Source organism: Macaca thibetana, chromosome 3 (genome assembly GCF_024542745.1).
Source record: "Macaca thibetana thibetana isolate TM-01 chromosome 3, ASM2454274v1, whole genome shotgun sequence".
Classification (NCBI taxonomy): Eukaryota; Metazoa; Chordata; class Mammalia; order Primates; family Cercopithecidae; genus Macaca; species Macaca thibetana.
The window spans coordinates 52,235,827-52,251,383 of record NC_065580.1 but is presented as its reverse complement, the minus strand read 5'-3'; the positions used below and the strand labels follow the sequence as shown (position 1 = coordinate 52,251,383).

Genomic DNA, 15,557 nt, shown 5'->3' with positions numbered 1-15,557 from the left:
TCATTCTCTCAAATTTAGTTTCTTTTAGAACATTTTGTCTAACATAGAATATGGTCAAGGACATTGTTTAGCATATTACAAAACATAATCTCTCTATAAAGATCTTCTGGTGAAATATCTGTTGGTCTTAGTTTCTAGAAACGCTGTGCTTCTCCTAAATAGAGATGTTTTCTTTTAAATTTTCTGAACATTGACTAGAGTAACAGATTAGTGTCCTTTTAGCTAGAGATATATTTGAAGACTTCCTGTAGCAAGTACTGTCATGCATTGCTTAACAATGGGGATACATACAGAGAAATGCATCATTAGGCAATTTCATCATTGTGCAAACATCATAGAGTTAACTTACACAAATCTACTACACACCTAGGCTATATAATATAGCCCATTGCTCCCAGGCTTCAAACCTTTACAGCATGTTACTTACTGAATACTGTAGGCAGTTGTGACACAATGTTATGCACTTGTGTATCTAAACACATCTGAACAGAAAAGTTACAGTAAAAATATGGAATTATAATCTTATGAAACAACTATGATATATGTAGTCCATGGTTGACCAAAACATTGTTACGCAGTACATGACTGTATATAGGACTTGTGATGTACAGTTTTAAATTAGCCTCCTTCCCCAACCCATTGTGGATTGTTTCCTTTCCTTTTTTCACCCACTTCTAACTAATGTTATTTTGACTTTTGTATCTCCAAATAGTCCACCTTAAATCCTTTTCGGAACAAGGCTGAAAGATAAATCACACACGCGCACACACACACACACATACACACCCACCCCTATGTGCACGCTGTTCAGAATATTGACTAAAGTAGAATAGCTTATTGTAGCATTTAGGTTTCTAATGTGCTTCTAGCTAAATATTCGAGAAGATGGCAGTACAGCCCTTCCCCTGGTAGACAAAGCTAGTCTGAGAATCATTTTTCAAGTAATTATAGATAAGAATCCTAATTCAAACTCATCAAATGCATGGCCAAGTACCAGACACACTCCTCTTTCGGATTTACCAGAAAGTGTGCTCTCGTGCACTATTAGGTCTAATAACCAGTGACCTTCTCTGTTTTGCGAAAATAATTCCTAGAGGCTGGCTAGCCAATGCCTTGATTTTTATTTAAAAAATAAAATAAAATCCTCTGCCTTTGACTGAAATGATTTTTATCCATTGTCTCCTTCCTCTAGCATACAGAGGCAACATTACCATTTAGGAAAAGTCAGTGGAGGTTCCACTTCATTTCTAGATGAAAATGGAGGATTTTGATCTTAAGAAAAGTATTTCATGTGACCTCAGACAGTCTGTAGCAGCCACAGCTCATCAGTGGTTAAATTAGTAGGCTGTATATAAAAGTAGTTTGTTTGGGGCAGTTAGCAAATCAAGTAAAAGTTTGGGCCCTGAAATGATAATGAATTCCTTTGTTCCCAAGACTTCTGAGGGCGGTAGCTTTGTAACAACAATTCTTTCTGTTAGTCCTAGATGCTATAATTAAGGCATTTGAATCAACAATGAAATTGAGAGCAGATGTACTACGTAGGCTCAATCTATTTATTAGCTACTAATGGAGAATGTTCTAGCTAATGGCATTAATAATAATGTAATGTTCCCCACATTTGTGCTCATTAACAAGTGCATTAAACCAAGTCACCGAAGTCAGATTTTTCCCTTACTCTTCTCTCAATAATACAAATCCTTCAACAGTCAGTTGAAAAGGAGAGAATGAGGATGTTTGAGGTCAAGGAGAGGCAGCCCTGGCAGAAGGGAAAATTACAGCCAGTAACTTCTGTGTTCTGTGTTTTCCCCTGAGCTCCCCAGGCCACATCCTCATAGTCCCTGAAACCACAGGCCTCTAGGCCAAGGTAGTATCAGAACACTCCCACAGACCCTGTGGCTGAGTCCAAAGGGCAGAAATGAAACTTCTGGGGCTGATTGGGCAGGGCAGGTGCTCAGCTGTGCCCCCCAAGGTGAGAGAACCACCTGCAGGAAGCCAGTGTTGCTGTATGCTTCCATCCTGCCCACCTCAGTGGGCTAGCGCCATGACAGCCTCCCTTTGACACTGGTTGGAGTGAGGCTTAGCCCCGACTCCAACCTACCTCACCCACTAGGCCTTTACTAAGAGACCTTGTGGGCAGGTGGTCTAGAGGAACAGTGAGCCCCTTAGCATTGAACAGAGTGTGTATTCAATAATGCAGCTCCACGTTTTATTGATTAGTAATCATAGCCAACTACTTATGTAGCACTTAAATCTCACCACAACAATATGAAATGGGTATCATTCTTATTATTCTTAATCTATATTTAAAAGAGGGTAAGTGACTTCTCCAGTGATATAGTTAACCAGTAATAAAGCCAAAATTAGAATTCATTCAGCCTGATGTGAATCTGTGTTGTTAACCACCACAATACACTGCCTTTCGGCAAAGGGTGATTAAAGCTGCACCAAGTCTCTAAGTGTGTACAGCCAGTCAGAATCTGGACACTGTGTTTGACAAGCATGGGACATGCAGTTAAACTGGGGAAGAAATTTCTTTCTCATAGAAGAGATCCTTGTGTGAAAATTAGAACTATCTGAATAAATTAGAATCAACAGAAATTCTTTATATGAGTGAGAGCCTTCGAGAAAAGCAGGGCAGTTCTTTCCTTTAACGCCTCTCCTTGGGTGCAGCAGGGATAGGTGAATTCCTGCGTCACTGCTTAACAAGTATTTACTGAGCACCAGTGGATTGGTTTTATAATAACTTGGCCTTAGGTTAATTTCCCTCCTCGAAAATTTTCTATTAAAAAGAGTTTGACCACACAGTGGGCTCACACAGCAGGGGATTTGTGTGGATCCCCTAGTGTATAGAAGGATAGAAAATAATTAAAAATCAGAATGTACTCTAATTCAAAACCAAAAGGCGTCCCCATCTATGTCCTTGTGAAAATTGTGCAAGTTGGCAAATAAATGAGGCTGTTGCCTGGGGTGAAGTCTGCACTTAGCCTGTGTAATTACGAAGAAATGAGAGAGACCTCAGTGGGTCCTACAGATGAGCAAAAGAAAATAATTTCCGGACATAAGTGGAGTCATTAAGAATGCAAGAGCACTAATGCACTGGGGCCACTTCCAGGGGACAAGTGATGGCTGGGCAGCAGCCGCAACAGCCCACACAAGTGTCCCACTTCTTGGTGAACAGGGAGGAAATGCAGAGGGGATGGTAGGCAAGGGAGAGGACGACGTTTATTGAGCCCTCACTATGTGCTGGCCTCCATCCTGGGCACTTTATGTATATTGTCTCCCTTGGAAAATGCCAGAATAGTCCATGGGTTTTGTATTGCATAGGATGATGTGTACTCTGCCCAGCCTTGACATACAGAATGACATAAGCCTGACCTCAATTATCATTGCAGTCACTCTGCCACATACAAATGTCACAGACAATATCAGCTAAAGGCAAAAGAAAACTATTAGTATTTTGTCCTATAAATTTATATTCTTTTTTCTATATATTTTGTGTTAATTTACTAAAATGGGATGCGTTGTTTTATACCTACTTCTTAAACACTTTTACATGTTTATTAAATATCCTTCCACAGTATCTTTCTAGTAGTTCCAGGACATGCAATTTTAAGTACTTTTCGTGAATCTTTTTTTATCAGTCCCCTATTGTAGGACATTATTAAACCATGTTCTAATGAAAATCCTTGTAGATAAATCACTGCAAAATTATTCAGTATTTTTAAAGGTAGATACCTAGCATGGAAGTTGCTGGGTAAAAGGATATAGATATTTTTTAAGCCAAGTTTATTGAGGCATGTTTTACATAGAGTAAAAATCACCCTTTCTTTTCTTTTTGGCTTGGGGTGCATGTGAAGGTTTGTTACGTAGGTAAACACATGTCACAGGGGTTTTGTTGTACACATCATTTCGTCACCCAGGCGTTAAGCCCAGTACCCAATAGTTACCTTTTTTGCTCCTCTCCCTCCTCTCATTCTCTCCCCTCAAGTAGATCCCAGTGTCTGTTGTTTCCTTCCTTAGGTTCATAAGTTCTTATCATTTAGCTCCCACTTACAAAGGAGAACATGCAGTATTTGGTTTTCTGTCTCTGCGTTAGTTTGCTAAAGATAATAGCCCCCAGCTCCATCCATGTTCCGCAAAACACATGATCTCATTCTTTTTTATGACTGCATAGTATTCTGTGGTGTATATGTACCACATTTTCTTTAATCAGTCTATCATTGGTGGGCATTTAGGTTGATTCTGTGTCTTTGCTATTGTGAATAGTACTGCAGTGAATATTTCTGTACATGTGTTTTTATGGCATAATGATTTCTATTCCTCTGGGTATATACCCAGTAATGAGATTGCTGGATCAAAATGGCAGTCATGCTTTTAGCTCTTTGAGGAATCGCCACATTGCTTTCCACAATGGTTGAACTAATTTACGCTCCCACCAACAGTGTATAAGTGTTCCTTTTTCTCCACAACCTTGCCAGCATCTGTTATTTTTTTACTTTTTAATATAGCCATTCTAAGTGGTGGGAGATGGTATCTCATTGTGCTTTTGATTTGCATTTCTCTAATGATCAGTGATGTTAAGCTTTTTTTGTATGCTTATTGGCTGCACGTATGCCTTCTTTTGAGAAGTATCTGTTTGAGTCATTTGCCTACTTCTTAATGGGATTGTTTTTCTCTTGTAAATTTAAGTTCTTTATAGATGCTGGATATTAGACATTTGTCAGATGCATAGTTTGCAAATATTTTCTCCCATTCTGTAGGTTGTCTGTTCGTTGTCTTGATAATTTCTTTTGCTGTGCAGAAGCTCTTAAGTTTAATTAGATCCCACTTGTCAATTTTTCCTTTTGTTGCAGTTGCTTTTGGTGTCTTTGTCATGAAATGTTTGCCCATTCCTACATCCAGGATGGCATTGCCTAGGTCGTCTTCCAGGGTTTTTATAGTTTTGGGTTTTACATGTAAGTCTTTAATCCATCTTGAGTTGATGTTTGTATGTGGTATAAGGAAGGGGTCCAACTTCAGTCTTCTGCATATGGCTAGCCAGTTTATCCCAGCACTATTTATTAAATAGAGAGTCTTTTCCTTGTTGCTTTTGTCAGCTTTGTCAAAGATTAGATGGTCATAGATGTGTGGCCTTATTTCTGGGCTCTCTGTTCTGCTCCTTCGGTCTCTGTGCCTGTTTTTGTACCATTACCATGCTGTTTTTGTTACTGTAGCCTTGTAATAATATAGTTTAAAGTCAGGTAACATGATGCCTCCAGATTTGTTCTTTTTGCTTAGGATTGCCTTGGCTATTTGGCCTCTTTTTTGGTTCTACATGAATTTTAAAATAGTTTTTTCTAGTTCTGTGAAGAATGTCATTTGTAGTTTGATAGGAATAGCATCAAATTCCTTTGGGCAGTATAGCCATTTTAATGATAGTGACTATTTCTATCCATAAGCATGCTATGTTTTTTCCATTTGTTTGTGTCTTCTCTGATTTCTTTGAGCAGTGTTTTATAATTCTCATTGTAGAGATCTTTTACCTCCCTGGTTGGCTGTATTCCTAAGTATTTTATTCTTTTTGTGGCAATTGTGAATGGGATTGCCTTTCTGATTTGGCTCTTGATTTGGCTATTGTTAGTGTATAGGAATGCTAGTGATTTTTTGTACACTGATTTTGGATCCTACAACTTTGCTGAAGTTGTTTATCAGCTGGAGGAGCTTTTAGGCAGAGACTATGGGGTTTTCTAGATATAAAATCATGTCATCTGCAAACAAAGATAGTTTGACTTCCTCTCTTCCTATTTAGATGTTCTTTCTTTCTTTCTTCCTCTTGCCTGATTTCTCTGGCCAGGACTTCCAATACTATGTTGAATAGAAGTGGTGAGAGACGGGTTCCTTGTCTTGTGCCAGTTTTCAAGGGGAATGCTTCCAGGTTTGCCCATTCAGTATAATGTTGGCTGTGGGTTTGTCATAAATGGCTCTTATTATTTTGAGATATGTTCCTTCAATACCTAGTTTATTGAGAGTTTTTAACATGAAAGGGTGTTGAATTTTATTGAAAGCCTTTTCTGCATCTATGGAAATAATCATGTGGTTTTTGTCTTTAGTTCTTTGTGAGAATCATGTTTATTGATTTGCATATGTTGAACCAACCTTACATTCCAGGGATGAAGCCTACTTGATCATGGTGGATTAGCTTTTTGATGTGCTGCTGGATTCGGTTTGCAAGTATTTAGTTGAAGATTTTTGTATTGATGTTTACCAAGGATATTGGCCTGAAGTTTTCTTTTTTAATGTCTCTGCCAGGTTTTAGTATCAAGATGATTCTGGTCTCATAGAATGAGTTGGGGAGGAGTCCCTCCTCAATTTTTTGGAATAGCTTATATAGGAAGGGTACCAGTTCTTCTTTGTACATCTGGTAGAATTCAGCTGTGAATTGATCAGGTCCTAGGCTTTTTTTGGTTGATAGGCTGTTTATTACTGTTTCAGTTTTGGAGTTCATTATTGGTCTGTTCAGGGAATCAGTTTCTTCCTGACTCAGTCTTGGGAGGGTGTATGTGTCTAGAAATGTATCCATCTCTTCTAGGTTTTCTAGTTTGTGTGCATATTTGTAGTAGTTTCTGATGGTTGTTTTTATTTCTGTAGGGTCAGTAATAACATACCCTTCTTCATTTCTAATTGTGTTTATTTGGATTTTATATATATATAGAGAGAGAGAGAGAGTACTTTATATATATATTAAGGATAGTTAAGTCTTCTTGTTGAATTGAACCTATTACCATTATGTAATGCCATTCTTTGTCTTTTTTGATCTTTGTTAGTTTGAAATCTGTTTTGTCTGAAATTAGGAGAAACCCCTGCTTTTTTTCTGTTTTCCGTTTGCTTGGTATATTTTCCTCCATCCCTTTATTTTGAGCCTATGAGTGTCATTATACATGAGATGGGTCTCTTGAAGACAGCGTTACTATTGTGTTTGCTTTTTTATCCAACTTGCCACTCTGTCTTTTAAGTGGGGCATTTAGCCCATTACATTCAAGGTCAGTATTGATATGTATGGATTTGATCCTGTCATTGTGCTCTTAGCTGGTTATTATGTTGGCTTGTGTGGGTGCTTTATAATGACACTGGTCTGTGTGTTTAAGCATGTTTTTGTATTAGGTGATAGCAGTTTTTCCTTTCTATATTTAGTGCTCCTTTCAGGGTCTCTTGTAAGGCAGGTCTGGTGGGAATGAATTCCCTCAACATTTGCTTATCTGAAAAGGATCTTATGTCTCCTTCACTTAGGAAGCTGAGTTTAGCTGGATATGAAATTCTTGGCTGAAGATTTTTTATTTAAGAATGTTGAATATAGGTTCCAAATCTCTTCTGGCTTGTAGGGTTTCAGTGGAGAGGTCTACTGTTAGCCTGATGGAGTTCCCTTGTAGGTTACCCACCCTTTCTCTCTAGCTGCCTTTAACATTCTTTCCTTCATTTCGACCTTGGAAAATCTGATGATTACGTATCTTGGGGATGATCTTCTTGTGTAGAATCTCGCAGTTCTCTGTATTTCCCAAATTTGACTGTAAGCCTCTTTAGCAAGCTTGGGGAAGTTTTCATGGACGATATCCTGAAATGTGTTTCCAAGTTGTTTGCTTTATCCTCCTCCATTTTAGGGATGCCAGTGATCTGTAGATTTGGACTTTTTACATAATCCCATACTTCTCAGAGATTTGGGTTTTTTTTTTTTTTTTCATTTCTTTTTATTCTCTTTTCGTTATTTTTGTCTGACTGTCTTATTTCAGAGAACCAGTCTTCAGGTTCTGAGATTCTTTTCTCAGCTTGGCTTATTCTGCTATTAATACCTGTGATTGCATTGTGAAATTCTTATATTGTGTTGTTCAGCTCTGTCAGACCCATTAGATTAATTTTTATACCAGCTATTTCATTCTTCAGTTCCTGCATCACTTTATTGTGATTCTTACTTTCCTTGGATTGGGTTTTTCCATCCTCCTGAATCTCGATGATCTTTGTTCCTGTCCATATTCTGAATTCTGTGTCTGTCATTCTAGCAAGTTCAGCCTGGTTAGGAACTCTTGTTGGAGAACTGGTGTGGTTGCTTGTAGGACATATGACAATTTGGCCATTTGAGTCACAAGAGTTCTTTTGTTGGTACTTTCTCATCTCTGCATGTGGGTGCTCCTTTAACCACAGTTGTAGATTGAGTACAGGCAATAGAATTATTTTCTGGATGTTTTCACCAGGCCGAGGCTTTGTGCAGGGTCTTTATTTGAAGCTGACTTCTTATCCCTGGTTTCAGAGGGAGGTATGTTAGTGAGGTATTTTTGGTGTTGAAGCTTTGGGGTGTGATCCAGCAGGTGGCACTTAGGCTTATTGGTCAGTTGGTAGACTCTTGCTTGGTTGTTTGGCTCCCCCAGGTTACCTCACAGTTGCAGCCATGTTCCCTCTCACTGCTCTGTAAGTGTGGGTTTCTCTCCCCCTTGAGTGCTGGCTGTAGATCATGACTTGGCACTCCTCGGATGCCCACTGCAGCTCTCAGGTAATCTCAGTGTTTATGTTCCTTCCCCAACTTGGAGGCAGCAGAGGAAGGGACTGTGGTAGTGGTTATGGCCAAGGGTCATTTGCTTGTCACCTGGGAACTCCACCCCAGAGAGATGCAGATCAGCAGTGGCTCAGTGCAATCAGCCCAGGATGGAGAGTCTGTGCTATTGGCCCAAGCCAGGGGTTTCCTGTCTTTTGTCAAGCAGTGTGGGGGATGTGTGGGGCGCACAGGAGACAGACTGGCCTCCTCTCCTTGGGTCAACTGCAGCTTGCTGGAGGTGTAAAATCACCCTTTCTAGGTGTACAGTTCTATGAATTTTGACCAATGCATCAGTCATGTAACAACCATCACAATTAACTTATGTAACATTTATAAGCACTTTAAAACTTTTGACGCATGTTAATTAAATTATCTAGTGGTAACATTATATGTATTCCTATCTACCATCAGTTTATAAAACGTGTACATTGGATATTGTCCTTAAAAGACTAAAAAAAAAAAAAAGTCCAGTTTGTAGGTAAATTTTCCATCTCATTTTAAGTTACATTTTTTTGAGTATTAATGAAGTTGCGTATTTTTTCATAGGTTTATCCGATTTTTATATCTTAACAGTGTGAAGTTTTGTTGTTTTTGGCCTGTATTTCTAGCCAACTATCTCTTTCTTATTAATTTTTAAGAACTATTAGGGGGCTGGAGTTGAAAGAGTGATCTGTCATGTTGCAAATACATTTTCTTTTGTCATTAGCCTCTTTTAATATTATGTATAGCTTTTTTTCTCTCAAAAGTTTTAAGTTCCTGTAGTCTCACCATGTTTTCCTCATAAAGTCCACCATGGAAGTCATCTTCATAAAGTCCTTTCCCACTCCATGAATATTTAAATATTTTCCCTTTTTACATTTAATTCATCTGGAATTTATTTTTGGTATATCACATGGAGTAGAATTTTATTTTCTCCCGCAAATGATGAGCTACTTGTCCTGGTCCCATTTATCAAATAATAGATCTTTTCCCTACTAATTTGAAAAGTCACCTGTATTATATATCATATTTATGTATTTAAGTATGTCTCTGAACTTTCCCTTCTGTTCCACAAAATTTCTTGTCTTTTTGGGAGAAAAATAGATACTGGTTCACACTGTTTTTAATAATGTAGTTTTATAAAATGGCTTAATATCTGGTTTGGCAAGTACTACTTTTCATTATTATACTTTTTCAAAATGTTCTCTCAGGCCTTAATTATTTCAGATGAACTTTAAACCATATCTGAGTTTAAACACCCAATAAGAATTTGTATTGAAATTTTATGTTTATAGATTAAGAATAATTTATATCATTATAAGCAGTCTCATCACTGAGGGATGTTCAAAAACTGACTCATTGCTCTTCAGAGATTAAAGTTTTATAATTTTTTAAGCGTATAAAAATTACAAATTATAAAAATTATAAAAACATAGGTTCTACATGTTTTATGTGTTAGTCCTAGGAATCATGCTATTGTTGTTACCATTGATTATAGCATCTGTTTTTGCATTTTACTTTCCAACTTGTGGATCCTATTTACAGCATTCTATTTATTAATTTTTATAAAAAGCTAGTTTATTAAAAACTAGTTACAGTAATATTTTATTTTTTTCCTTCAGTGTTACAAGACAATTAGGTCATTTGTAAATAATAAGTTTACCTTCACTTTTCTGATTTTATTTTATTTATTTAGAGACAGAGTCTTGCTCTGTTGCCTAGTTTGGAGTGCAGTGGTGTGATCTCAGCTCACTGCAACCTCTACCTCCTGGGTTCAAGCAATTCTCTTGCCTCAGCCTCCCAAGTAACTGGGATTACAGACACTTGCCACCACGCCCTGCTAATTTTTTTGTATTTTTAGTAGAGACAGGGTTTCACCATGTTGGCCAGGCTGGTCTTGAACTCTTGACCTCAAGTGATCCACCCACCTTGGCCTCCCAAAGTGCTGGGATTACAGGCGTGAGCCACTGCGCCCGGCCCACTTTTCTGATTTTATCTTTCTTTTTCTGGTATTTCATTATTTAGAATTATTTTTATAATTTCAAATAATTCTTCACATTGTTATATTTTAATGACATATGATATCATATATTTTTAAATCAAAAATAGATGTTAACATAGTACCTTATGGTGAATTAATCCCTCAGCTTTAGAATAAACCTTATTTGGCTATGGTGTATTAATCTTTTAACATTATACTCAATATTATTTGAAATATTTATATATATAATCACTAACTTTAGTTTTCTTTAGTATACTATCTTTGTCAAGTTATGGTATTAAGGTTGGGTTATTCTCCTGTTGTAAAATTGAGACTTGCATTTTTCTGTGCTTTGGAACAATTTAAATGACATAATCGTACCTGTTGCTTAATAAGCAGACTTAACTCACCTGTATCACCTGCTACAAAGCTTTTTGATGAGCCATCAGCCATGGCATTTTTTAAAGCCCTCTCTCTCACTCAGTGTTCAGAATTTGTATTAAAATTTCAAAGTTCATGTAACAATTTTGATTATCAGACAGTGAAAAGCTAATTCATCTGTTTTCTTAGACTTGAACAGAGTATAAAATAAAGATGAAAACTACATCTCAAACACATTTCCATTAGTTCTATGGATTTCATTAGTTCTTGGCAAACATTATTTACACTTACATAAAGTTTATTGATTCTACTATGATGTTCAAAAGCTGACTCATTGCTCTTCGGAAATTACAGAAATTTCTACCCTCAATCTCTTGGGAAAAAAACCGAATTTAAAAGGTAGAGTAAGAAATAAGATGAAACTTGTCTGTATCAATTAGTTTTCCTTGAGCACTCCCTGGATATACACAACTACACAAAAGTATTTAAGAGATTATAAAAACAGTTTCTCATCAGAGGCAGGGACCTACCTTGTTTGTGATGGTTTCTCTTCATGGACAGGTAATGCTATGTACATTTCACTACATCCCTGTAATCTTCAGCCTACTTGTTAGTTACCATAACAACAGTAACAGCATTTTCTTCTCCTTTATGCAGGACACCTGTGTTAAGGCTTATCTAGCCCTTCGTCATCACACAAACCTACTGATCATCCTGTTCTCCATGATGCTGATGACCGGAATGCCCCAGTTAACAAGCAAAGAAGACATTGAATATATCCGGGATGCCCTCACAGTGGGGAAAAATGAGGAGGATGCTAAAAAGTATTTTCTTGATCAGATCGAAGTGTGCAGAGACAAAGGATGGACTGTGCAGTTTAATTGGTTTCTACATCTTGTTCTTGGCATCAAACAAGGAGAAAAACATTCAGCCTAATACTTTAGGCTAGAATCAAAAACAAGTTAGTGTTCTATGGTTTAAATTAGCAGAGCAATCATCGAACTTGGATTTCAAATGCAATACACATTGTGAAAGCTGGCATTTCAGAAGTATAGCTCTTTTCCTACCTGAACTCTTCCCTGGAGAAAAGATGTTGGCATTGCTGATTGTTTGGTTAAGCAATGTCCAGTGCTAGGATTATTTGCAGGTTTGTTTTTTCTCATTTGTCTGTGGCTTTGGAGTATACTCTCGGTTTAAACAGACTAATGACTTCCTTATTGTCCCTGATATTTTGACTATCTTACTATTGAGTGCTTCTGGAAATTCTTTGGAATAATTGATGACATCTATTTTCATCTGGGTTTAGTCTCAATTTTGGTTATCTTTGTGTTCCTCAAGCTCTTTAAAGAAAAAGATGTAATCATTGTAACCTTTGTCTCATTCCTTAAATGATGGTTCCAAACAGCTCCTTAGTGTCTGCAGGTGTTAGTGGTGTGCTAAAAGCAAGGAAAGCGAGTTAGTCTTTTCAGTGTCTTTTGCAATTAAGTTGTTTTATCACGTACAACTAAAACACACAAACACAACAGGGGAAATCCGAACCGCTGTGCCTTGACCTTCCTCTGCTGGTCTTGTTCCAGGGTTATGAATATGAAAAAAGAGAGATGAGACTTTTTGTGTCAACTCTGTCCACAAGAGTGAGTTATCTAGTATGATTAGTATAGCTTTCTCCTGCATGGCAGCAGGTTGTAACTACAGGGCCCCTTTTATGCCTGACATTTCTTCTCTTCCTTTTTCCCTGCCTCCCTCTTTCATCAATTGCGATGCTCCCACAACTCTTTACAGACTTGTGGAATCTTCAAGAACACTTTTACTCTAGAACTCAAAAATTAGTTGAAAAAGAATTATTTCTCAAGAATTATTAGAATCTTAGGTACTTATTTGTAAAGATGTTTAGTGATTTTTTTAAGTGTCTTATTAAAGGAGGCATTCTAGAAAATATGAATTAGTTTCCAAATACCTTAATTTTAAACTTTGACCTGAACAGTTTCTTCTTTTTTTAATGGAAGAAGATATTTGATATCTTAAAACTATTCCAAGTTAGGAAGAACACTACTTGTCTTATCCATTTCCCATTTAAAGGACTTTTAAACTTTGACACATCCTTCAGATTTCCTAAAAATAATTGAGATATCTTACTTTAAAAATATTTTCATCTCTTAAATGTTATTGTTATTTATTGGAGGTATTGTTTAACCTTAGAGAGACCATTAAATTATTTATAAAATATTGTGTAATTACCTGTAGTTAATACATTACATAGAAAAAAACTCTATGTTAACAGTGCCTATGTTTAAGTATAATCAGATATAAATATATACTTAATTTTTTAATTTTAAAAATAGATACCTGTTTGACTTTGAGGTAGTCCGGACTTTTTTTTTTTTTTTTTAATGTGTGCAAAAGCCCAGTGGTTCCTAAGCCTGGCTGCAAAGAAAAATCCACAGGGACACTTTTTAAAAACACCCTTATCAGCCTGGGCAACACAGTGAGACCCCATCTCTTTAAACAAACAAACAAACAAAAAAGCTGGGTATAGTGGTGTGTGCCTGTAGTCCCAGGTACTCGGGAGTCTGAGGCAGGAGGATTGCCTGAGCCCAAGAGGTGGAAACTGCAGAGAGTCATGATCATGTCCCTACACTCCAGACTGGATGACAAAGCGAGACCCTGTCTCAAAAAAAATAAAAAATAAAAACACCCTTGGCTGAGTTCCATTCCCAGGTTGTAATTTAATTACTGTGGGATGAGGCCCAGACATCAATATTTTTCTAGATTCTTTAGGTGATTCTAATTCACAGCCAGAGCTGGAAGCCCTGCGTGGCCTTTGAAGGTCTAGATGATTCTTCTTCCTTGCCCTTTGAGCTTTTTCCCGTCTCACAGGTATCTAGAAAAAAACTCCTCTTCTTTGGCAACCTGTCTGTTCTTTTAAAATCACACTCTACCCGCCTGTACAGAGGACCATGCCCTATAATGAAATGTTTATTCCTGTCTGTAAATGGAGGATAAACATTTTGTGGCCCTTCTGGACCAACTATTCCCTACTATTCTTTTGAAGAAAGGCAGGAAGAGTACTTTCTAATTCAGAAGAGGATGTTTTCACTATTCTGATAAACAATAGCCAAGCTCAGACCTTGTACAGATTCTTCTTTTTATTTGAATTGCTGAAATAATTTCTTGATGATGAAAAAAAAAGATTAGAGAGGAATATATTTATATTTAGCTTATTGGCACATGTGCATACATATTTCCTCTTGAAATGAACCAGTTCTTTCATTATGCCTATATAAATACACACACACACACACACACACACACACACACACATATATATCTCTCACAGTTGGGCTTGATTCTTCCATATTCCAAAGAGGATAATTTCAGCTCTATAATCTTACACATAAATAAAAATCATCTTTGTGGGCTTCCTTCCTTTACTGTTCCTGGTGAATTACATGACCAACAACTTCTATACCTTTGAAAATGTTCTAGAACTAGAATCATCCTGCTGCTGGGAACTACCCACAGCTCTATCTTCAATGCCAAATGAAAACACAGATCACAAGTCAGATGAATCAGGCCAAACCAACTTTTATGTTTATCTAGGACTGGCAACATAATTTGCAGAACCCAGTGAAAAATGAAAATGCAGGCCCATCATTCAAAAATTATTAAGAAATTCAAGATGGTAACAGCAGTTGTCACACCAAGCACAGTGCCCTTCTGAGCATGAGGCTCTGTGTGACTGCATGGGTCCATGAGACCAGCACTGTGTGTGTCTGAATGATGGCTTTGGTGTTCAGTTTAGCACACATGGTCTACCACGTCTGCATGAGTAAATATAGTGCCTGGGTCAAAATGTTGCTTCTGTTCAAATCAAAATACCTCATCTCTATGGCTGTACATTAGGACCTAGAACAGTGGCCCATTGCCCTTAGACTGGAACCATGTTCACTGAAATAAACCTAAGCAGATGTTGTAGACCTACCCCCCTTTGACTGCCTTTGACTGCTTCAGTGATACTTTGATGAAAGTATGGGGAAGTGGAGACATTATAGATAAAATATATCAATTCCCAGAGAAAACTCTTGACTTAAAAACTTAACTGTAGTAAATATATCTTTTTCAGGTGATTAATTTTTTTAAAAAAGATTACATATAGGAATTCTGCAGTATAAGTTGGAGGCTGTTAGTGCTCTATTAATGGAAATTAATTATTTTTTAAGTAAGTCCAAAAAATTATCTAGAAAGTAAGTTTCCAGAGCAAATCTGACCTAGCATTTGGTATGCTAGGCTCTGCTTTTCATGATTTTGAAATAAATTGATAATTAGACTTAACAATATAAAGAAAATAAACTTGTATTTTTAAGTGTTCTGTTGGTTTATTTTCTGTTTCATCCAACCCAATAATTCTGGTCAATAAATTTGGTTCTAGTTTGGGTGCTTGTCTGCATATTCTCAAAGATTCATTTCAGGACAGGTATCTGGGGAACATAAAACACACACCTTGGCCAGGCATGGTAGCTCATGCCTGTAATCCCAGCACTTTGGGAGGCCATGATGGGCGGATCGCTTGAGTCCAGGAGTTCTAGACCAGCCTAGGAAACAACATGGTGAAACACTGTCTCTACAAAAAATACAAAAATTAGCCAGGTGTAGTGG

The 15,557-nt window shown here is 37.2% G+C and overlaps 1 protein-coding gene across 4 annotated transcripts in view; it reads left to right on the top strand.

Annotated features, from left to right (window-relative positions):
* The window catches only part of PIK3CG (phosphatidylinositol-4,5-bisphosphate 3-kinase catalytic subunit gamma), a 43,965-nt gene extending 28,696 nt beyond the window's left edge, over positions 1-15,269 (top strand). For all 4 annotated transcript variants that reach the window (XM_050785225.1, XM_050785224.1, XM_050785227.1 and 1 more), the window contains exon 11: positions 11,559-15,269. In XM_050785225.1, coding sequence (XP_050641182.1) covers positions 11,559-11,837 — 279 coding nt within the window. In that variant the 3' untranslated portion in view covers positions 11,838-15,269. The remainder of the gene's footprint in view (positions 1-11,558) is intronic.
* Positions 15,270-15,557: the final 288 nt, after the last annotated feature.